The sequence below is a fragment of the Lutra lutra genome, chromosome 8 (genome assembly GCF_902655055.1).
Source record: "Lutra lutra chromosome 8, mLutLut1.2, whole genome shotgun sequence".
NCBI lineage: Eukaryota > Metazoa > Chordata > Mammalia > Carnivora > Mustelidae > Lutra > Lutra lutra.
In genome coordinates this window covers 136,729,732-136,753,947 of record NC_062285.1, presented here as the reverse complement: position 1 = coordinate 136,753,947, position 24,216 = coordinate 136,729,732, and the positions used below count along the sequence as shown (strand labels likewise).

At 40.0% G+C, this 24,216-nt stretch overlaps 1 protein-coding gene across 3 annotated transcripts in view; it reads left to right on the top strand.

Moving 5' to 3' along the window:
• The window catches only part of MRTFA (myocardin related transcription factor A), a 201,962-nt gene that overhangs the window by 16,488 nt on the left and 161,258 nt on the right, over positions 1–24,216 (top strand). For all 3 annotated transcript variants that reach the window (XM_047742459.1, XM_047742458.1, XM_047742457.1), the window contains exons 2-3: positions 20,251–20,312; positions 22,276–22,342. In XM_047742459.1, coding sequence (XP_047598415.1) covers positions 22,301–22,342 — 42 coding nt within the window. In that variant the 5' untranslated portion in view covers positions 20,251–20,312; positions 22,276–22,300. The remainder of the gene's footprint in view (positions 1–20,250; positions 20,313–22,275; positions 22,343–24,216) is intronic.

Genomic DNA, 24,216 nt, shown 5'->3' with positions numbered 1-24,216 from the left:
AAAGATGCTCAACATCATTAGGGAAATACAAATTAAAACTACATGCCATGCCATGCTATTTCACAACCACTAGAATAGATAAATCCTTAGAATAGATAAAATTTAAAAATATGGATAATTCCAAGTATTGGTGAGGATGTGAAACAACTGGAATTCATGTATGTTGTTGATGAGAGTGTGAAGTAGTACAACTGGTCAGTTTTTTGTAAAGTCAAATACATACTCACTATGCAGCCTTGCAGTCCTGCCCCTTGGTGTTTATTACCCAGGAGAAATGAAAACATATATTCCCAGCAAGATCATGTGACTGTACATAGCAGTTTTGTTCATAATGGCCAAAAATTGGAAACCACCCAAATATTATCAACAGGTGAATAGATAAACTGTGAATAGACAGTGAATTAAAGATACATACGACAATGTGAATGAATCTCAAAAAGTATGTTGGGAGAAGTGAGAAAGACTCATTTATATCAGTTTCACTTTTTTTTTTAAGATTTTATTTATTTGACAGAGAGACAGTGAGAGAGGAATACAAACAAGGGAAGCGGGAGAGGGAGAAGCAAGCTTTCCGTGGAACAGGGAACCTGATGTGGGGCTTGATCCCAGGACGCTGGGATCATGACCTGAGCCAAAGACAGATGCTTAACGACTGAGCCACCCAGGCGCCCCTATATCAGTTTCATTTTTTAAATAAAATTTTATTTTATTTATTTATTTATTTATTTATTTATTTTTAAAGATTTTATTTATTTATTTGACAGACAGAGATCACAAGTAGGCTGAGAGACAGACAGAGAGAGAGGAGAAAGCAGGCTCCCTGCTGAGCAGACAGCCCGATGCAGGGCTCGATCCCAGGACCCTGGGATCATGACCTGAGCCAAAGGCAGAGGCTTTAACCCACTGAGCCACCCAGGCGCCCCTTAAATAAAATTTTAAAAGATTTATCTATTAAGCCATGAGTAGGAGGAGCAGAGGGAGAAGGAGAGAGAATCCCAAGCAGATGCCATGCTGAGGGTAGAACCCGAAGCAGGGCTTGATCCCACAACCCTGAGACCACGACCCGAGCAGTCGGATGCTTAGCTGACTGTGCCACCTGTATTCGTTTCATTTATATTTTGTTTCATTTATATGATGTTCTAGAATAGGCAAAAGTAATTTATGGTAATAGAAATTAGATCAGTGGTTGCTTATGGCTGCAGCAGAGTGAGGTGGGGAAGATGGACTACAAAAAGACAGGAGTGATGGGAATTTTTCTTGATTGGGAGTGGCGATTACACAAGAATGTGCATTTGTCAGAACTCATTGAACTGTACACTTAAAATGGGTGCACTTTATTGTAAGTAAATTATACATCAACGTTGACTTAAAAAAATACTGTTGGTCAGCATTCTGTGGACTAAACCCGAGGTGTTTGTATGCCAAATTTCACTGAGGTCAGCCAGTATCTAACATCTGATAGATACATACACCCCCCAACACATGTGCACACTACAAAAATGCCTGGCCCATAATAGGTCTTCAGATTTCTGTTGACTGAGTGGGTGGACGAATAATTGCTGCACCATACAAGAAAATACCCCATTCTTCATCCTCCTGCGGTTTTCCAGCTTCAGTCATTTTACGGAGTTAATTTGGCTTCTCCTGGCAGTAGTACCTTGAGTACAAATGAGGTTATTCATTCATTCAAATAGTTACTGAGCATCTACCATATGTAAAATCCTGCCTAAGTAAAGTAATTGCTAACTCTGAAGAATTACACAAATGTCCCTTGATTATATGTGTGAAATTAACATTCAATTTAAAAAACAAAGGCTGGGTAAGTTCTTCTTGCTTAGAATTTGTTTCAGCTACAGCTTCTTTGTCTTGTGGATTTACACTGCTGTGGAAAATAGTATGGGCTTAATAATAGACTCTCTTCATTATAACTTCTTAAATGAGAGAAAGGAAAACATTTCAGAATGTCATTCTGGGATAGCTATAGAAATGGCAAATTTCTTCCTTTCTGATTTAGAGTCTGTCAGGGATGAGTGACGATTTTGTTGCTAGAACCACGTTTGTTCTTAGTCTGTAGTTGTGTGCTGTCTTCATCAAACTTGATTTTGAAGATATTTATAGGTCACGAAGCAGAATTATTACATATTTTTTCTTTTTTTTTTTTAAAGATTTTATTTATTTATTTGTCATAGAGAGAGAAGCGAGAGTGAGCACAGGCAGACAGAGTGGCAGGCAGAGGCAGAGGGAGAAGCAGGCTCGCCGCCAAGCAAGGAGCCCGATGTGGGACTCGATCCCAGGACGCTGGGATCATGACCTGAGCCGAAGGCAGCTGCTCAACCAACTGAGCCACCCAGGCGTCCCTGTTTTTTCAATCAGAACTTTAAGAAAACTGGTCATCATTCTGTATTGATAATTGTTACTTTCTTTTTTTTTTTTTTAAGATTTTATTTATTTATTTGAGAGAGAGAGACAGTGAGAGAGAGCATGAGCTAGGAGAAGGTCAGAGAGAGAAGCAGACTCCCCGTGGAGCTGGGAGCCCGATGCGGGACTCGATCCCGGGACTCCAGGATCATGACCTGAGCCGAAGGCAGTCGTCCAACCAACTGAGCCACCCAGGCGTCCCTATAATTGTTACTTTCTTGACTGTGATCAGACGGCCCTGAATTTTCTGGACAGCTTTCTTCCTCCAAACTGTGTCCTGGCCCTCTTTTTTTTTTTTTTTTTTTTTTTAACAGTGGTTGGAAATTTTTTTTTTTTTTTTTAAGTTTATTTGTTTAAGTAATCTCTGTACCCAACGTGGGCCTCAAACTCACAGCCCTGAGATGAAGAGCCCTGCGTTCTTCGACTGAGCCAGCCAGGAGCCCCCATCCTTGCTGATTTTTAAAGTTAGCCTCAGGCTTAACTCCTTTACAAAACAACTCTCCTTTATTAATACAATGAATCATCTGACCTCCAAGTTGTTTTCAGACTTTCCTCTCCTCATAGTGCTCTTTTCCAACTTTTCTTTTTTCAATGTCGCATTTCTTTTTTTCATTAAGACCTTTCTTCCTGTTAATATTATTGTTCGTTGAGAGATAGATAGTAGCTTCACCTGATACTGTTTTCTCCTATTGTAAGAGCTGTACCAAGTGAGTTTAGTTAAAGAAGATGGGTGATAAATTTTAGCATGAAGCTGACTATGTAGTACTTAATTCATAATGGATGAAGTGTAGTGCTTTAGATAACTGTGGACCCAGGTCTTTTCTCCTTCATTTTTCCTTGGCACGTTCCCCTAAAAAGGAAGCCAGGGAGATTAAGAGTTGCTTCTATCTGATAATACCCCAGAAACTTAAGAGGAGGCAGTTTCCATAGAAGCAATCTGAGTCCAATTCCAGAGCTTAATGAACCACCTTTACCTGTACAGCAGTCAGAGAGTATGTCTCTGTGCTGAGACATCAGGGAGACTTAAGAGAAATTTAACAAGAACCTAAACATGAGGAAAAAAGAAGTGTCTATTTGGAGTTGCATATGTGTATAATCTTGGTAGTTTATTTTAATTGGAAAGAATCTGTTATCCTCATCCATAACATTTCTCTGATTTCTCTGACAGAATGGTTTCTTTTTAAGCCCAAGCTAGAATTAATAGCAAACTAAAGAAGGACATTTGTTTATCTGCCAGTCCGAATATCCTATTTCAAATACCTCTTATCTTTGGTGGGTTCAGAATCTTGTTTAGTCATTTTCATTATTCCCAAGATTAACTATACTTTCATTTTACATTCCTGCCTGCAGTGCACGAAGGTTCCAATTTTTCCACATCCTTACCAACCCTGGTTATTTTGTGTGTGGGGTTTTTGTTGTTGTTGTTGTTGTTTGTTTGTTTGATCTTTGGATAGTAGATCCCTTGATGGGTGTGAGGTGATAGTCTTGTTTATGTTTAGTGATTTCATGTATGATGGGTAGCAGAGTGTTGTCTCTGTTGATATTATCACGTGACTGTTTTTTCCCACAACAATTATCACTCATGCCTGAAGGGGTTATTACTGTTATTATTTTTACTTGTTACCATAAACTCCGTAATGGCAGAGACCTTGTCCATTTTCATCACTAGTATCCCTAGGGCTGAGATAATACCTGATACGTTACACTTCCTTGGTGAGTACTTGATGAATGAATGAAAGAGTGAATAATGGAAGTAGACGTGGTGTAATGGCTAGAATCAAAGATGTGGCATCAGACAGACTTGGGTTTGAATTCTTATTTCCTTGTGTATAAAATAGGCTTGATAATGCCTTCCTCATAGGATTGTGGTGAGATTAAATGAGATCACACATGTAAAACCCTTAGTATAGCACCTGGCACATTGTAATTATCTGATGAGTAGTGGCTAATATTATTAGATATTATTATTAGAGGTCAGCTGGCCAGCAGTGCATCAGTGGGGCTGGGGTTTAAAGATCCTCATTTGGTCAGTGATAAGTTACATAATACTGAAACAGGTTGTCTAATCTCTCTGGCCTGAGTTTTTTTTGTCTGTAAAATAAGAGCATTAAGTTAGATGACCCTTAGAGGCCCTCCCGTAATTTTCATTTGATCCTTACTGTTGTGACTGTATTCACTCCAGCAATCACTACCACTTTATTTATTTATTTATTTAAAAAATTCAGGTTTTGGTTTTTTTTTTTTTAGATTTTATTTATTTATTTGAGAGGGAGAGAAACAGTAAGAGGGCAAACAAGCAGAGGGGGTAGGGAGGGAGAAACAGGCTTCCTGCTGAGCAGAGAGCCTGATGCAGGGCTTGATCCCAGAACCCTGGGATCATGACCTGAGCCAAAGGCAGACGCTTAACTACTGAGCCACTCAGGCACCCTCACTACCACTTTATAGTATCCAACTTTAATTATAGATAATTAATTCCAGAATCTGAATCTCAGAAGCATCTAAATGATAGAATTAACTTAAAAGAACTTTTTATTATTTTAGAGGGGAACAGGGGCAGAGGGAGAGGCAGAAAATCCTAAGCAGGCTCCATGCCCAGCATAGAGCCCAAAGTGGGGCTCGATCTCATGACTCTGCTGTGATCATGACCTGAGCCGATATAAAGAGTCAGACACTTAACTGACTGAGCCGCCCAAGCACCCCCAAAACATTTTTTTTTGAAGAAAAGATCATTTCATTTCAAAAATTAAATCATTGAAATAGTTGAAGAATAAGTTGCTTTAGTGAGAGAATAGTTGCTGTAGTGAAAAGGTGCTTAGTAGTGATTTAATATGCCAGGTTGTGTATGACCACTCAGTGGGCATGGAAGTGGAGAAATGCAGATTCTAATGAAGATTGCAATGATAGTTTGGTGGTTTTGCTGAGTTGTGTTGTACTCATGTACTAGAGAGACTTAGTTTGAAGATACCTTTCTGTCCATTTGCTGTGGTGCTGTTTGATGGAGGAAATAAAATAATCCTAAGACTTCTGACTTCTGAGATGTGGCTGGTTGTGTCCCTGCTCTTAGCAAATGTGGGACCAGATAGGCAAATTCAGTCTGAGTTTGAGAGAAAGAACATTTCATCAATTTGCTAAACTAGGTAAGATGTATGGCTACATCCCGCAGTTAGTATTATTATTTTTTTTTAAAGATTTTATTTATTTATTTGACAGAGAGAGATCACAAGTAGATGGAGAGGCAGGCAGAGAGAGAGAGAGAGGGAAGCAGGCACCCTGCTGAGCAGAGAGCCCGATGCGGGACTCGATCCCAGGACCCTGAGATCATGACCTGAGCCGAAGGCAGCGGCTTAATCCACTGAGCCACCCAGGCGCCCTAGTATTATTTTTTATACAAATAACTTGGAGCAGAGAGTAGAAGAAACTAGTTTTTATTAAGTATCTGTTTGCTAGCCACTGCTAGGTGCTTTCATTTATGCTGTCTTTGATTTTGTTGATAGAATGGTTGTTTTTTTTTTTTTTTTAAAGATTTTATTTATTTATTTGACAGAGAGAGATCACAAGTAGGCAGAGAGGCAGGCAGAGAGAGAGGAAGGGAAGCAGGCTTCCTGCTGAGCAGCGACCCCGATGCGGGACTCGATCCCAGGACTCTGGGATCATGACCCGAGCCAAAGGCAGCGGCTTAACCCACTGAGCCACCCAGGCGCCCCATAGAATGGTTGTTTTTATTATGTACATGCTACTCATTGTCACTAACCACAATCACTTACAGACTTTCCTGGAATTGGGAATGGTCCTTGTGCATGATTCTCCCTATAGCTTTTGTTAGGGACTCATTGTGGTCACTGCGGCCTGAGAAAGTATACACTGCCTTTAAGGAGGAGCTCCTTTGGCTTCATTAAGAGCAAATAACTTGGGGTGCCTGGCTGGCTTGGTTGAAAGAGCATGCGACTCTTGATCTCAGGGTCGTGAGTTTGAGCCCCATGTTGGGCATAGAGATTACTTAAAAATAAAATCTTGGGGCATCTGGGTGGCTTAGTTGTTAAGTGGCTGCCTTCATCTCAGGTCATGGTCTCAGGGTCCTGTGATGGAGCCCCAGATTGGGCTCCCTGCTCAGCAGAGAGCCTGCTTCTCCCTCTGTCCCTCCCTCTGCTTGTGCTCGCTCTCTCCCTGTGAAATAAATTTTTAAAAACCTTAAGAAAAAAGATTACTTAAAATCTTAAAAAAATAAATAAAAAGAGCAAACAACCATGATAGCTTGCCGCAAACACCCTTATCTCTTTGGAGGTGTTTTCTGGTGGTCTGTCTCCAAGTAGGAATCCTTTTTTTTTTTTTTTAATCTTTTTTTCCGCCCCCCCAAGATTTTATTTATTTATTTGACACAGAGATCGAGAGACAGTGAGAGAGGGAACACAGGCAGAGGGAGTGGGAGAGGGAGAAGCACGCTTCTCACTGAGCAGGGAGAACGATTCCCAGTAGGAATCTTACATGCTTTCCCCACTGAAAGATGTTACAGTTGATGATTAGGCCTCCAAATGAGAGAACGATTCCAAGTAGGAATCTTACATGCTTTCCCCACTGAAAGATGTTACAGTTGATGATTAGGCCTCCAAATGAAACACATACACGTACATATATGTATACAAACTTATTTTATCTATTAGTACATTGGTCATGTGATAGAATTTCTGTAATTTAGATCTTTAAAGATTTGTTTAATGGAAAAAGTATGGATCACTGGAAGCCACTTAACATTGGGTGACCAGGTATGAGCGTCAACTTCTCTGGGCCCGTGTCCTCATCAACAAAATGGGGATGTACTCATCTTGTAGGGATGTTATCCAGATTGAGGGAAATCATGTGAAGAAATCTCCTGGGTATTCTACAGATGTTGGTACTGCCTCTCACTTCTTACATTCTGACTTTTAAATAACTGGGTAAAATATCTTGGCGCATGACTTAGTGTGTTAGTGCTTTTATTAAGATTGTTAGCCACATGCCCCAGGGATTGACGGTGGAATTTTTCTTTGCTTATCAATTGCAAATGCTATTAGCAATGTATTCTTGTTCAGACTTTGGAATGAGAAAACTTTTTTTTGAAGCAGAATTAAGAGGATTTGCTTCAGGTAGCTTTCTAAGATCTGGCAAATTTGGATAGGAAAATTAGAATTGCTTTCATAGTGGAGTTCCTATCTAGAACATAGTTGGCAGTGAGAAGAAAGGTTGTGCAATTACATACATTCCTTATCAGATGTTTGGTAAAGCTTATTTTTGCCTGAAACACTGGAGGAAGTCCCTACTCCCTTCCTTTCAGTTAAGAAGCTGATTGTGGAATAGGAGATGAGTAAATGAAAATTAATCTGACTTTGGCAATTGAAGAATGAGAAGAATGCTAACCCCAAGGCATCTGGGCTTGTTTCTGTTTTCCAGAGATCTCAGAGGTTATGACCCATTAGTTGTAAGCATTAAAAAACCCTGAACATTCCCCCCCACCCCAACTTGTAGGTGAAGCCTGGACTGGGTAGCAATTTAATAAAGATTTTAGGTTGGTAATGGAATTGTAGAGATGATTTCCACTGGCCAAAATTTGATGTTTTGGTTTTACTCATCTACAGTTCTTGGTAAAGATTATTATTCTTTTTCTATCCCTTCTACCCAGAGTGGCAGGAATGATCTTAAAAACATAAGCTGAGGGCACCTGGGTGGCTCAGTCGGTGAAGTGGCTGCCTTCAGCTCAGTTCGTGATTCAGGGGTCCTGGGATCAAGTCCCCATGTTGACTTTCTGCTCAGTGGGGAGTTTGCTTCTCTCTCTACCCGTCCCCCTTGCTCGAGATCTCGCTCTCTCTCTCACTATCTCAAATAAATAAAATCTTTAAAGCAAAGCAAAACAAAACAAGCTGAATCACATCACTTCACTGCCTAGAACCCTCCCCTCGGATGGTTTCCTGTTGCATTTAGAATAAAACCTAGATTTCTTCTCACCACCTACATTGTATGCATGCTTTATCTATACTGCTCTCACCACTTCTTTGATAGCCCTTTCCCCTTCAGTCACTTCCATTATCATCAGCTGGTTTTACTTTCATTCTTTCAACTTTGTTTACCACCATATCTAAAAAATACATTCTGCCCACAAAGCCCCTCCTTTGTTTCCTTTATAACTTAGAGAAATTTATAATTACAGTTGACCCTTGAACAATGGTGGGTTAGGGGCACTGAGCCCTGTGCAGTTGAAAATCCACATGTAAGTCCCCCCCTTCCCCATATTTTGTCACATTAAAAATCTTTTTAATCTAAGTTTTTAATCTACCTGAAGTTTATTATGTAAGTTGGGGTTCTAAATGAACTTTTCCCCCATGTAGATATCCAGTTGTCCTAACATGGTTTAGTCCATCTTCTTCCCATTGGTTTTGGAATGCCATTTCTTTCTTTTTTCTTTTTTTTAATTAACACATATGTAAGTTTTAACTCCCCCCAAACTTAATAGCCTGTTGACCAGAAGCCTTGCTGATAACATAGCCTTACTAATAATATACAGCCTTACCGGTAACATGTATTTTATATGTTATATGTTTTAACTGCTATATTTATACAATAAACTAAACTAGAGAGAAGAATATCTTCTTCTATTTTTCTATTATTCTTCTATCTTCTATATTTTCTAAGAAAATCATAAGAGAAAATCTCTTTATGGTACAGTACTATATTTATTTTAAAAATCTATGTGCAAGGGACCTGTGCAATTCAAACCCATGTTGTTCAAGGTCCAACTATAGTTTTCTGCTTGATGGCTTGCTTACTTACTTGTTTTTTTCTTCCTGTGCTCCAAGATTATAAATAACCCCATGTAGATAGAGACCACGTTTTATCCTTTTTATCTAGCACATGCCGACACATGCTGTGTATTTAATAAATATCTGTTGAGTGAATGACTTATTTGATAAACTTCTGCTTTATAGAGAGATTCTTTAGTTCATAAAGGAACAGGCATTTACTTGTTGATCTGACAGTCTATAAAATGATAAAGGTCAACATGGGCAAAAAAATGATTTGGTGCTTTTTTTTTTCTTTTTAAAGTAATGTCTCCATCCAACACAGGGCTTGAACTCACATCGCCAAGATCAAGAGCTACTTGCTCTACTGACTAAGCCAGCCAGGTGCCCCAAATAATTTGTTTCTTTGGGTTATATCTTTCACAATTAGTTAGATGGTCCTTGGGAAGCTTTTCCTGATTGGTCAGGGTTGGATTAGATATCCCTGTTGTTTGGGCTAGGACACCATGTGTTTGCCTTTTAATTACAAAATTATAAAAACCTACTAGGTTCCCTGAGGGAGGGAGAATTCAGTTTATCATTTTATCCTTAGCCCTCAGATTGGTGCTTGGCACATGGTAGTTGTGTTCAATAAATATTGGTTTGGTGAGAAATAAGTGTTAAAATTGAGGTGTTTCTTAAGAAAAATTTTTACACTGGTAGCTTATGGAGCTCATTGGTCCCAAGAATTTGTTCTTTGTTTTTCATGTATCATGACGTAGGTTTTTTTAAAAAAATACTTTATTTATTTATTTGACACAGAGAGATCACAAGTAGGCAGAGAGGCAGGCAGAGAGAGGGGGGAAGCAGGCTCTCCGCTGAGCAGAGAGCCCCATGTGGGGCTTGATCCCAGGACCCTGAGATCAATGACATAGGTTTTTATTTTTATTTTTATTTTACTTTTTAAAGATTTTATTTATTTATTTGACAGACAGAGATCACAAGTAGGCAGAGAGGCAGGCAGAGAGAGAGAGAGGAGGAAGCAGGCTCCCTGCCGAGCAGAGAGCCCCATGCGGGGCTCGATCCCAGAACCCTGAGATCACGACCTGAGCCGAAGGCAGAGGCTTTAACCCACTGAACCACCCAGGTGCCCCTGACATAGGTTTTTAAAAGATCTTTATTATGGAAAATTTCAAACACATAAAAAAAAATAAAATAAAATGAACCATCACCATGTGCCTATCATCTAGCTCCAACAGTTATCAACGTATGACCATTCTTGTTTAACCTTGCTCCCCCTTCCTCTGCAGTATTTAAAACAGATCGCAGACATGATATCATTTCATCTGTAAATACTTCAGAAGGGTATAATCAATTTAAGAACTAGTTAACTCTTGGAAAAACCTGATACAAAAATTCCATTTGTCTCCTTGAATCTAATTGTAGATGCCAGCTGGTGAATTTCCATGTGTTAAACCACTCCCAAGGCTTGACTCACTATTGAAAGCATACACACTTCATTGTAATTGCTTGAGATAGCAGTAGTTTGTTAGAGTATGTTATAATGGTTGTTTCTATTTGGGTAGAGAGAGGTTACCAATAAGTAAAAACTCATATGTCAGAGCTAAGTTTGGAGATGTATAAAAACAGATGATATTTTCTGACCATTGTGCATTACAGGCCTTTGAGATTTTGTCTGGAAAATGAAAATGAAATATGGTTTGTGGATTTATAGAGTAAATTCCTGTAGTTCTTTGTGAGTGAATTCCCAAGAGTCACAATTAGCAGTAAAATGAAAAGGGTGTCAGAAGACTCAGAGCAAGAAAGTCTCCTAAGCCTTAGAAGGTTGAGGGTTTAGAACTTGGGCCAGAGGAAAAGTCACACGGCATTGGAAGTGGTTATGGTTAGTTTTATTCCGGAAGTTAAAGTTGTGGCCTAGACCTCTGTAAATAGCCTATTTAAAAGACATTTCCTTTGGGAAGAGAGGCACTCTTTTCTTTTAGAAAATATTTTAAAGGATTAAGTACTATCTTGTAAAATTTGAAGATTGGCACTGAGTGAATGGTTGGACTAGAACAGTGTTTTCTCAAGATCCCAGTTTTTTGTGGAAAAGAAATGAAGTGGGGATGGAAAAGCTCATAAGCACCTTTAACTATTTAACTGGTCACATGAGAGAACAAGACTGATTCTAAGAGTTGTAAGACCCAGCCCTGTTAGGACTGCGTGCAGCCTTGCTTCCTCTTTAGCTTGAATCACCACATGAGTCTTTTGGTAGGAGATGGTGGAGGTGGGGATCATCCCAAGTTAATTCTTGGCAATTTATTTTGAAAATCCATTCTTTTATTCTTGTCTTTTACTCCCATAACAGTTAGGTAATTTCTCTATTAAAGTACTTAGTACACAGTGCTTTGAATAGGGATTTTGTCATAATCATCTGTGTATCCTTAGCATCTAGCACAAGGTCACTTGGAAAATATTTGTTGACACATGATGATCCCTTTTTCCAGCCTTGAAATGGTATGATTTTGTGATTTCTCCGGTGGCCTAGACCAGAAAATATGGGAGTAATGCTATTGTGATGTAGGCTCCTCTCTGAATTTTCTTCCTAAATGGTGTTTGTTCTCAGACTCTTAGCCATTCTCTTCTTCTGGGACCTTCCAGGGAACCAGAAGGAGAGACAAATTTGTGTTTAGAGTAAGAAGACTATGTCAGACTGTAGCTGGTATGTTAGGATCCCTGGACTCCTCCAGTCGCAGTCAGGATGCAGAATTCCGTGTTGATAACAGATGCCAGCAGCTCATTCTCGTTCGTTATTCTTCCTCATTTACTGAGATTTGACCCTATATCTGTGAGGTGGAGTGGATTTCAGTCTTGATCTTCAAGCTTTAAAGGGTGTGGTCATTGGGAATTAATTGGCGCAAAACTATGAGTATTTCTTTTTTCATGTATGTGGTAACTGCTGAAATTAATTTGCTGTAAAACTGTAGAATCAACATCAAATTAAACCTATGGTTCATTATCTAATACAGGATAGTAAAAGAAATGTTAAAAAACCATTATTTCATCAACCTGTGTTTGTTTGTTGGAAAGTTGGAAGCTGTCTCAGACTCAACATATACAAAACTAAGATGATTCATTTTCCTCCTCTACCTTTCCCTGTCTTATTTTATGTCCCTTCTACTCTTCTGGTTGTTCTGGTCAAAACTTTGGACCCTATATTTCTCTTATACGCCCTATGCAGTCTGCCAGGGAAACTTATGGGACCTGTGTTCAAAATATATCCAAATCAACAACTTCTTACTGTCGCTCTTGCTACCGCTGTGGTCTAAGCCACTGTCCTCTCTTGCCCGGATTATTGTAGCATTTCCTGGTTGATTTCCCAGCTTCTACTCTTTCCTTTATTTTCAGCCCAGCAGCCTGAATCATTATACCTCCGTGAGACATGTCACTCTGTTCAGAAACCCTGCAGTGGCTCTCCATTCCACTCCTGAGGAACTACCCCTAAGGCCTTATCTTATCTGGTCTTCTACTAACCTTTCTTGCCTTACCTACTGAATCTCCCTCGTTCACTCTGCTGCAGCCACATTTGCTTTCTTGCTGTTCCTTTGAACAGGACAGTCCTGCTTCTGCCTTAGGGCCTTTGTGTTGGCTGTTCATGTCTCTTCCTCTAGATAGCTGTGTGGCTAACTCTGATCACTGTCAAATCTTGCTTCTTTGTCACTTTCTCAGTGAGGCCTACTCTAATCATCTTATGTAAACGTTGTAACTCCTTTGCCTCAGACACTTCTGATTCCCTTTATTGTGACCTTTTTTCCCTAAAACATTCATTATATTTTAAGATCTGTATACTTCCTTTTTTTTCCTTGAGAGTGAGTTTCATGTATTCATTTTGTTTATCTATAAGCTCTGCTTAAATGCTGGTAGACTTAGACAAAACTTCGGTTATTTATAGACCTCTCTGTCATGTTCAATCATCCAAAGAGTGCTGAACCTAAAACCAAGGAAAAGAAAAGCAAGTGCCTTAGATAGTCAAGAAAGAATTTTTGAGCATTGTTGACAATTCCTGAGAAGACTTAAAGTGCCAAAAGTGCTGGGAGTAGTTGGTTCTCCCACAAGTTGAAGAAGTGTGTTGATGGTGCTGGCAGTGTCTGGTTATAAATACATCAACATTTTTTGAGACGCATTGGTGAAAGGATATGCAAGGAAAGCAGAGAAAGCAGAGTATAGTATCGTGGTGGTCACAGTGGACAACATTTGAAGTGACTAGAGAAGGGAATGAGTGGTAGACTCTTTTTTTTTTTTTTTTTTTTTTGACAGACAGAGATCACAAGGAGGTGGAGAGGCAGGCAGAGAGAGGGAGAGGAGGAAGCAGGCACCCCATGAGTGGTAGACTCTTGAGAACCATGATGGAGAGTGGCCAGATAAGACACATCTTTGTGGAATGGAGATGGACCAGTGCCATAGGAACATCTTCACATACAAAATGCTTTAAAGCCATAGGCAGAAGGACCCTTTCCTTTGAATATAAATGAAAACCACAATAAGACACTGCTTGGCACTTGTTAGGATAGCTATTATCAAAAAAACTGCAAGGAGAGACTGGAACTCTTATGCATCTCTGGTGAGAATATACAATGATACAGCCACTGTGGAAAGCAATTTTGTGGTTCCTCAGAAAGTTAAATATAAAATTGCTGTAGGATCCAACAATTCTGCTCGTAAGTAATACTCAAAAGGAATTGAAAGAAGGCACTTAAACAGGTACTCGTACGCTAGTGTTCACAGCAGCATTATTCCTAAAAGCCAAAAGATGGAAAACGAAATGTCCCTCCACTGATGAATGGATAAATGAAATGTGGTAATGTACATACAGTAGACTTTAGCCTTAAAAAGGATGTTATCGGGGTCCCTGGGTGGCTCAGTGGGTCAAGCCTCTGCCTTCGGCTCAGGTCGTGATCCCAGGGTCCAGCGATTGAGCTCCGCATTGGGCTCTTTGCTTGGCGGGGAGCCTGCCTCCCCCTCTCCCTCTGCCTGCCTCTCTGCCTACCTGTGATCTCTCTCTCTGTGTCAAAAAAATAAATAAAATCTTAAAAAAAAAAAGGACATTATTTATTTTTTTAAAGATTTTATTTACTTGTCAGAACACAGGTAGGGGAAGCAGCCGGCAGAGGGAGAAGCAGGCTCCCCGCTGAGCAAGGATCCCAATGTGGACTCAGTTCCAGGACCCTGGGATCACCACCCGAGCCATAGGCCGACTCTTAACTGACTGAGCCACCCAGGTGTCCCAGAAAGGAAATTCTAGTACATCTTACAACATGAATGAACCTTAAAGACATTATGTTAGGCGAAAGATTCTGGATACAAAGGGACAGATGGGGTGCCTGGGTGGCTCAGTGGGTTAAAGCCTCTGCCTTCGGCTCAGGTCATGATCCCAGGGTCCTGGGATCGAGCCCCACATCGGGCTCTCTGCTCAGTGGGAAGCCTGTTTCCCTTCCTCTCTCTCTGCCTGCCTCTCTGTCTACTTGTGATGTCTGTCTGTCAAATAAATAAATAAAATCTAAAAAAAAAAAAATTCAAAGGGACAGATATTGTATAATTCCACTTATATGAGGCACCTAGAATAGGCAGTGCATAGACAGAAAGTAGAATAGAGGGAGGGGAAATGGGGAGTTACTGTCTGATGGGTATAGTTTCTGTTTTGGATGATGAACCATTCTGGAGATGGATAGTGGTGATGGTTGCACAGTATTGTGAATGCACTTAATGCCACTGAATCGTACACTTGAAAATGGTTAAAATGGCAAATTTCATGTGAAGTATATTTTAACATCCCCCCACCCCCTCCCCGCGCCCAAGAAGCCCTCTCCTTTAGGTGTAGCTATGTATACATGTGGGTAGGAGTATGCATAGGGAGGGCACAGATATGCTGTGCCACACTGAAGGCAGGTGTCCCTGTATAGATGCTCAGACTTCCCTGATGGTGGAGATGTGCTCTTTCTGGTAATGCAGTAACCAGCTCAGTCATCTGATTCCTTCTCCTGCAGTCTCATCTGTAAGCATAGGAGAGTCATTCAGTCATTAAGAACATGTTACATTTTATAAGAAACTCGATGGGGCACCTGGGTGGCTCAGTCCTTAAGCATCTGTCTGCCTTGGGCTCAGGTCATGACCCCAGGCTCATGGGATCCAGCCCCCCATCGGGCTCCCTGCATGGGGGAGCCTGCTTCTCCCTCTCCCACTCCCCCTGCTTGTGTTCCCTCTCTTGCTATCTTATCTCTCTCTCTCTGTCAAATACATAAAAACAAAACAAAACAAAACAAAAACTTGAAATTGTTTCTAGAAAGGAGTACTGGAAGGCTGGGGTGGGAAAGAAGCCTATTTCTTACTATATACCTTATTGTGTGTTTAATTTTTTAAAAATTTGATAGAGAAAGAGCACAAGCTGGGGGAATGGCAGGCTGACAAAGAGGAAGAAGCACACTCACTGCTGAGCATGCAGGGCTCGATCCCAGGACCCTGGGATCATGACCTGAGCAGAAGGCAGGGGCTTAACCGACTGAGCCACCCAGGTGTCCCTGTGTTTAATTTTTTAAAAATCATAGTTATATATTACCAGTTTTTGAAAATTAAAATCTATTGTTGGGGCACCCTGATTATTAACTGTTCTTTAAACTCTCTTTCCAGGTTAAATTGATTATTGGAAAGGAAAGCTTTTTGGTGGATGTGAAAGGGAGCAGAATACTTTGCTGCTTGGAGGTTTCTAGTTTCTTCTAGAGGAGCTTATGGATACATCTGGAAACAGTGATCTTTTTTGACTGTCTCCTTTTGAGACTCTCTAATAGCTCCAGCCTGGGCTAGACTCGTGAGGGGCTATGTGGGCTGACCTTTCTGACTCCTCCACTTCCTCCAGGAGGCCCAGTCTACTTATTGCTCTTTGTAACTGGAAGAAAGACTTAAGCAGGGAAATGAGGTAGAATGAGATTGAAGTTTTTCTGGTAGGTGTTCAGTTTGAGAAGGTAGGAGGTAGGTGGCCACACCTTGTTAAGGCTGCTGGCTTAAACACTGCTTCACTGATTTAATTAGGAATTGTTTTTTCTCTTCTGTTTTTGATATTGGAATCAAACCTTTATATTGATTTTCTTTCCTCTTTCTTTATTTCCTTTTCTACTCTTTCATCCCATTTTTTACTTTCTTTTTAATTCTTTGCATCTTTTTCTCCCCACATGAGGCAGTAGCCTTTTTTCAGGTGAACTGCTTGTTTGAAAGAAGATCCTGAATTTTGTGAAATTATTTATTTTTGTGTGTATGAAGTTTATATTTTAGAAGATGAGGATGATCTCATCTTACTTAGATTGTAAAAATTATTCTAATTTCCTTTGGAATGTAAGGGAAACTTTTTTTTTTTTAAAGATCTTATTTGTTTCAATCTCAAGTAGGTGGAGGGGCAGGCAGAGAGAGAGAGAGAGAGAGGAGGAAGCAGGCTCCCCACCGTGCAGAGAGCCCGATGCGGGGCTCAATCCCAGGACCCTGAGATCATGACCTGAGCCAAAGGCAGAGGTTTAACCCACTGAACCATCCAGGTGCCCCTATAAGGGAAACTTTTTAAAGCTGCATTTCCAGTGGAGATTCTCTGTGAGCGTGTTTTGAGCCAAAAGCCTTGAAAATAACTGTTAGAATTTTCTAATGCCTCAATTTTTAAGGAACAGCCTTTCTAGAACATCAGGGCACATACATCTAATTTTTAAATTCTTTTCAGAAGTTAGGGAAAAGTGTAGGTATTTACATTTTTTCTTCTGTTGTAATTTCCAGAACATTTTCTATCTTCATAAAGCAGTGTGTTGTGTAGTATGTAGTAGGATAAATACACTGGCCTAGTGATCAGATTTGGGCCCAAGTGTTTCTGTTATCAAGTCACTGAACTTCTTCTAGTCTGGTTTCTCAACTGAGAATAAAGGGATTGTATGTGTGGGCTTCCACGGTCTAGTTATAAAGTTTTAGTCATTCTAGGTTTTATTGGCATTTCTCTAAAGCCAGTAATATAAAAGATTAGAAGAACTTTGCTTATAAAACTGTTCACATAAAAATATAACTCATTTCATTGTAACATAAGACTTGGATTCTAAAGGGGCTTAGTCAGTGGATGACTGAAACAACTTTTTTATAAGATGGTCTCGTGTAGAAATCAGTTTCAAAATACATTCTCGGGGCACCTGGGTGGCTCAGTGGGTTAATCTGCTGCCTTCGGCTCAGGTCATGATCTCAGGGTCCTGGGATTGAGTCCCACATCAGGCTCTCTGCTCAGCAGGGAGCCTGCTTCCCTCTCTCTCTCTCTGCCTGCCTCTCCGTCTACTTGTGATCTTTCTCTGTCAAATAAATAAATAAAAATCTTAAAAAAAAATACATTCTCTGACAACATTGATCTAAAAATCCTGGATCTCATTTTGATATTAATAATTGTAAGTAATTTGTCATTATCTTTTATCTTCTTTCTCTTCATCTATTTTTTTTTTTAAAGATTTTATTTATTTGACAAATGGAGATCACAAGTAGGCAGAGAAGCAGGCAGAGAGTGAGGAGAAAGCAGGCTCCCCGCTGAGCAGAGAGCCCGATGCGATGCAGGGCTCGATCCCAGGACCCCGGGATCATGACCCGAGCCGAAGGCAGAGGCTTTAACCCACTGAGCCACCCAGGCGCCCCTCTTCATCTACTTTTAAAAGATAACTCATCACTCTGTAGGAGTTGACATTTTCTGTTATGGCTTCCCTTGAAATACTACTGCTTTCGTCTTTCTCCCTTAAGTGTCTTTTCCTGAGAGTGCAGGATTGAGTTCATATCTTTGCATAATGATTTAGGGAGTATTTTAAGCTTGGCATGTTAAAACCTGGCTGACTTCATTAATATGTGGGCAAACCAGCACATTAGAACATTTTTTAAGTTCCAAGCCACAAGTTGTGCTTTAAGTGAACTTGGGCACATATAAAAATTAATATTTAAGCATTGAATAGCACAGACATTCGAATTGCCCGTTGTCCTGGGTGACTGATTTTCAGTAAGGCTCTTGCTTGCCCTGCACATTTCTTCCTATGCTTTAAACAGTGCCAAGAGCAGAGCCAGTAGAGGGTTTATTCCTTTGGCTCTCTGCTACCCTCTGTTTTCGGCAGGCAAAAAGGCTGCTGTTTTACTTCTTAAACTCCTTCCATATGGAAAGTTTCTATAAATAAATCATGGATTTATGATTGGACTTCTAAATCTGTAACCTCTACGATTCATGACTAAAGCCAGTATGAACACCTACTTAAACATACAGACTGCCAGTGAAACTGGCACTATTTCAGTGAGTATGGTCTCCGGCCACAATATCTAAATTATCACTTCAGTTAATTTCTTCTGGCTCAGTTGGCATGAATGGGACCTCATTTTGTTGTCAAGCAAAAACTAGTGAGCCTGGTAGTTTTTAGTGAATCCACTTTGACTTTTTGTACCTGAGTTGTTAGCATAATTATGTGGCAGATGTATTCATGAAAATGTAAAAGTGCATTAGATTTTGACACACTGAATCATTTAAATATATTAAAGGAACTGACATTTTAGAGGAATCCTATTTTTATTTATTTTGTAAGCAGTCAATTGGTATTTCAGTCAACAAGAATTGTTGCCCATTATATGGGCACCTGTTATATGCCAGACATTGTGTTAGGTCTTAGGGAACACTGAATTGTATGAAAGATGGTTTCTGTTCGTACATGTAAGAGAAAAGGAAAAAAGGAAACCTGGGGACCATAAAATATTTTATTGTTCTAATGAAAGATGGACAAATGCCATGTGAGTGTAGTGGGGAGGCGAGTAGATTAACTCTGGGGAATTGGAAAAGGCTTTAGAAAAATATTTCAATTGGATCTTTAATAATAAAAATTATTTCTAAGTGGCTATATTGTATTGAGTGCCTACCATGTACTAAGATTAGTTGATGTTACTTACCAGGGAAAAGGGGGGAAGAACATTTTATTATGTAGTAGGAAAATAGTGGGACTATCAAAGATTGTCCCAGAAGTAAGAAGTTTGGTATTAGCTAATGGGGGAGGGAGGGAGATCAGTGGCTGGGTGGGATCAGATTATGAAGGATCTCAGATACACGGTGTCTGTCCTTGCCACCATGTTTTTGTTATCATTTCCTTGCCTGAAAAGCCTTTCTCCTCTCTTTGCTGCTATACCTGTTTTTAAAGGTCCAGCTTTTATGTGAAGCTTTCCTCCCCTTTTCTCAAAGCTTATTATTTTTACTGAATGATTTTACAAAAGGATGTACCTCAAAAGGGCATTCCATTTCTTGAAGCATTTCTTCTATTATAGTCTGATCTTCCCAACTAGTTTCTCCTAAGGGACAGAGGATGAATCCTCTTTAGCACATTGTTGGGTCTCGAGGAATACATAATGAATGGATGAATATGAAACATTTCTAGATATGTCAACCATTGAAACAGCCCAGCTACAGTAGTTGAGATCACCTGCGTTTATTTAAAAGCCATTTTTTAACACCAGTAAGAGCAATTTTCAGAGGTATAGGTCAGTTGCAATTTGGATATAAAATGACTTAATAAGATAATTATCTCATAGGGTTGTTGAGGATTAAATTAGTATTTTTAAGTGCTTAGAACAGTGCGTAGCGTATATAGTAAGTGCTCAGTCAAGTGTTAGCTACTATTTAACTCCACCTATTTGGGCCTTTTTGCCAGTGACAGAGCTTAACCACTGTTGTAGGCATGAAGAAGATAGGAGATAAACAGCTTTATACCTTTGAAACCAAATGCCCTTTAGGAACTTCAAGAACTGCTTATATTGGGGCGCCTGGGTGGCTCAGTGGATTAAGCCGCTGCCTTCGGCTCAGGTCATGATCTCGGGGTCCTGGGATCGAGTCCCACATCGGGCTCTCTGCTCAGCAGGGTGCCCGCTTCCCTCTCTCTCTCTCTCTCTCTGCCTGCCTCTCTGTCTACTTGTGATCTCTCTCTGTCAAATAAATAAATAAAATCTTTAAAAAAAAAAAAGAACTGCTTATATTGCGTGAACTTTTATTTTTCTCTTTGTGTTTTAGTGATCGAGGGGTATGGTTGGCATGGAATTGAATTTCATCTGTCTGTGGGAGTTGTAAACAAGGTAGGTCCCAGGTTTATTTGCTTTTTCCTGCTCCTTTCCTAAGCTGTTTTGTTAGTATTTTCAATTCTGCTGAACTAGAATAAATCATAGCCCCATGATGGTCTCTCTTTGTTGATTATCTAATGTTGTGTACTATGTCTAGTGTCTTTTCAGAATTTATTGAATGCCAAGAAACAGCTCAACCAGTTAAAAATTTTGGTGGTTATAGAACAGAACCATGAATTCACACACATGTGTGTACAAACCATGATCCAATCGTTGGAGGCCAGAAGTTCTTGTATTAGAGCCATCCTGTAAACCACCTTGGGGTAATGGCCAGTGACAGGCTAGCTAATTCTTCTGGTTACTCTGACACTCAGTAGCTTATGTGAATGGTAGACTAAATGCAACAAAGGGCCTGTTTTGACAGTAGCCAGGCAATCATGGCAATTGTAAATTTTGTTACTGATGACAGAATCTGTCTATCTGCACCCACTAGAGTTTGATTTGACACAGCATGCTTGTGTTCCTAGCTTCAGCTCTGTGCTAAACAAAAATACACCAGATATGGCTTGGGCTCCTATATCTGTCTTGTGTCAGATGCCCACAAAAAAGCTATAGATGGCAGCTTCACACAGCTCTGCAAACCTATTTCTGTCAGAACATTTCCTGTCAAAGTAAGGTAGGGCTAGTTCACATAGTTCTAGTTTCCTGTGGTCTTAGGTATGTGGAGATCCCATTGCTCATTGGTGCAGGAAACTTGGATCACTCAGAGAGTGAACTTGATAGCCAAAAAAAAATAACGATACTACTCCCTACAACCCTCCCAACCAGGAATCCTGTGAACTTGAATATAAGGTTCTGTGGGTTGATGACAGCCTTGGACTCTTGCACTTAAAACAGCAAAAGTTCTTGAGACAACTTGCAAGAACAGCAGTCATAAGTACATTGCCATAAGGAAAGACAATTGAGTTACCATTTTTTTTTTTAAGTAATCTTTATGTCCAGTGTATGGCTTGAACTCACAGCCCTGAGATCAAGAGTTGCATGCTCTATGACTAAGCCAGCCAGCTGCCTCACTGAGCTACTTTTCTGTAGCAAAGGGAACCATGGTCTTTGGAATTGACACTACTGCCTAAGGTAGGGAGGGTTGATGAAAGTTTAACTTCTCCAGATGACTTCCCTTCATTATCATCTAGAGACCTGAATGTTGGGTCTGGTCTGGGTGGTCACTCAGGAGATTCTCTTCTTTCTGTTTTCCTGCTTTTTATTGGGGTAGTAATAAACAGGAACTATTTCGTGGAAATACTGTAAGAATTAGTGGAAAGGAAAGAAACTAAAATTTACTGAACTCCTACTAAGGATTAGGTACACTACTGTAAATGCTATTAGGCATGCTATTTTCACACTATGTTCTTTTATTGAAATATATAAAGTTCATTGACATTATACTTTTTCAAATCTGAGTGTTTATAACCTCATGGATATCACCACCTTGAGCTACTTTGACCCTTATTTAGCCATTTAGAGGAAAGCGAGTTAGATCTTGGTACATGTTGCTTCATTTATGTCTTCATTATGTCATTTATGTCTGCTAGAACCTTCTTTTGTGAAGGAAAAAAAAAAAAGAAAATACCTACACGAGTTAGTGGAATTTTTTGTTTTTGTTTTTATCTAGAAAATAAAAACAGACTTGCTACTGATTTAGCCAAAGGCAGAAAGGAGACTAGCAGGTCTGAAATTAGAGACACCTGTGCTGTTTTGGGAAGTTGAGACTCTTGACCCAGGCTTTGCTGATGTTGGTGCAGGGGAGGTCAGAGTAGGTTAATATTTTCATAGCTCAAAGCAAATGTGAATTGTGGTTGTTTATAGGTGCAGTTTCACTTGATCTCTGTAGTTGGACGTGGGTAAGTAAAAGACAGCGCTGCTATCTCCGGCAGCTTCTGCAAAACCCCCTGAACCAATGCAAATTATTCTTCTCCAGAAATACCAAAAAATCCCCTATTTGGATGTTTTGCTGGCTGAGGGAATTGACTGTTGTCATCTTACTGGTAAAGAAATTGTCATACATTCTTTTAAGATGATTCTAGATTTGATTTTCTGCTTTTAAATTTCCTCTTGAAATTCTGTTCTGATAGGAGGTACCATCTCTACATCTCAGGCCTATGCAATAACGTGGGATCAGAATAAATTGTTAACTCTCTCCTAGGTGAGAGGACATTAAGTCGGAGTTTTCCTTCTCCTGATTCCACATTGAACGTCTCCCAATCTATTGTCTTTTTACTCTTAAGACGGTAAGCTTTTGTGGTCTTAGCAAGGTTTATAGTGAGTAACCCAGTGACACAATACTGTCCTTTATTGGGCTAAAATGGAAACATTAGTATATCTGAATCTGTGCAGTTTTCATTTTTATTTTCCTGTCTGTAGAATGAATTATTGTACTTTTTTTTTTTTTTTTTTTTGACAGAGAGAGATCACAAGTAGACGGAGAGGCAGGCAGAGAGAGAGGGAAGCAGGCTCCCTGCTAAGCAGAGAGCCCGATGCGGGACTCAATCCCAGGACCCTGAGATCATGACCTGAGCCGAAGGCAGCGGCTTAACCCACTGAGCCACCCAGGCGCCCCCCCCCCTTTTTTTTTTTTGAATTATTGTACTTTTTCTCTTCACTGCTTTCTTTCTTCAGAGAAACTCTAATTCTCCCTTCTTGCTTCAGCAAACAAATACGTTTTTAAGAAACAGCTTTATTGATATGTAATCTATATACTGCAAAATTTGCCTGTTGGAAGTGTACAAGTCAATGATTTTTAGTAAATTTGTAGAGTTGTGCAACCATTGCTACACTCCAGTGTTACAGTCCCAGGTCCCCCAAAAGATCCCTTGTCAGACTCTTAATTGTAGGAAACAAACTGAGGGTTGCTGGAGGGAAGGGGGATGGGGGATCGAGTAACTGATGATGGACATTAAGGAGGGGACGGGATGTAATGGGCAGTGGGTATTATGGAAAATTGGTGAATCACTGATCTCTAGCTCTGAAGCTAATAATACACTACATGTTAATTGATTGAATTTTAAAAAAGTTTCTTATTACCGGTCACACATTTACCCTTTTGTTATTTTTATTCCTCTTTTTTTTTTTTAACCACTTTTTAAAAATGTAACCTTTCTTAAAGAGTGGCTTTAGCTTTTATTTGAAGTGTTGTTTTTTTTCCCCCTTGAAAGACATTATTCTGTAACGCTTCAGGCCTTTCAGTAAAACGGTCTTGTATTGGGGCACCTGGGTGGCTCAATCAGTTAAGTGTCTGCCTTCGGCTCAGGTCATGATCTAAGGGTCCTGGGATTGTGCCCTGCATCGGGCTCCTTGCTCAGCGGGGAGGCTGCTTTCCTTCTCTGCTGCTTGTGCTGTCTCTTGCATGTGCTCGCTCTCTCAATCTCTCAAATAAATAAACAAAATCTTTTTTTTTTTTTAAAGGTTTTGTTTATTTATTTAACACAGAGAGATACAGCGAGAGAGAGAACCCGAGCAGGAGGAGTGAGAGAGGGAGAAGCAGGCTTTCCGCTGGACCCTGGGATCATGACCTGAGCCAAAGGCAGATGCTTAACTACTGAGCCAGCCAGGCGCCCCATAAATAAACAAAATCTTTAAAAAAAGTAAAATGCTAGAATATTGCCATTCATTCATTCATTTATATTAATATATAATGTATTATTTGCCCAGGGTTATAGGTCTGTGAATCGTCAGGCTTACACATTTCATACCGCTCACGATAGCACATACCCTCCCCAATGTCCATAACCCCACCATCCTACCCCTAACCCCCCACGCTGCCCCCAGCAACCCTCGGTTTGTTTTGTGAGATTAAGAGTCTCTTATGGTTTATCTCCCTCCTGATTCCATCTTGTTTCATTTTTTTCTTTCCCTATCCCCC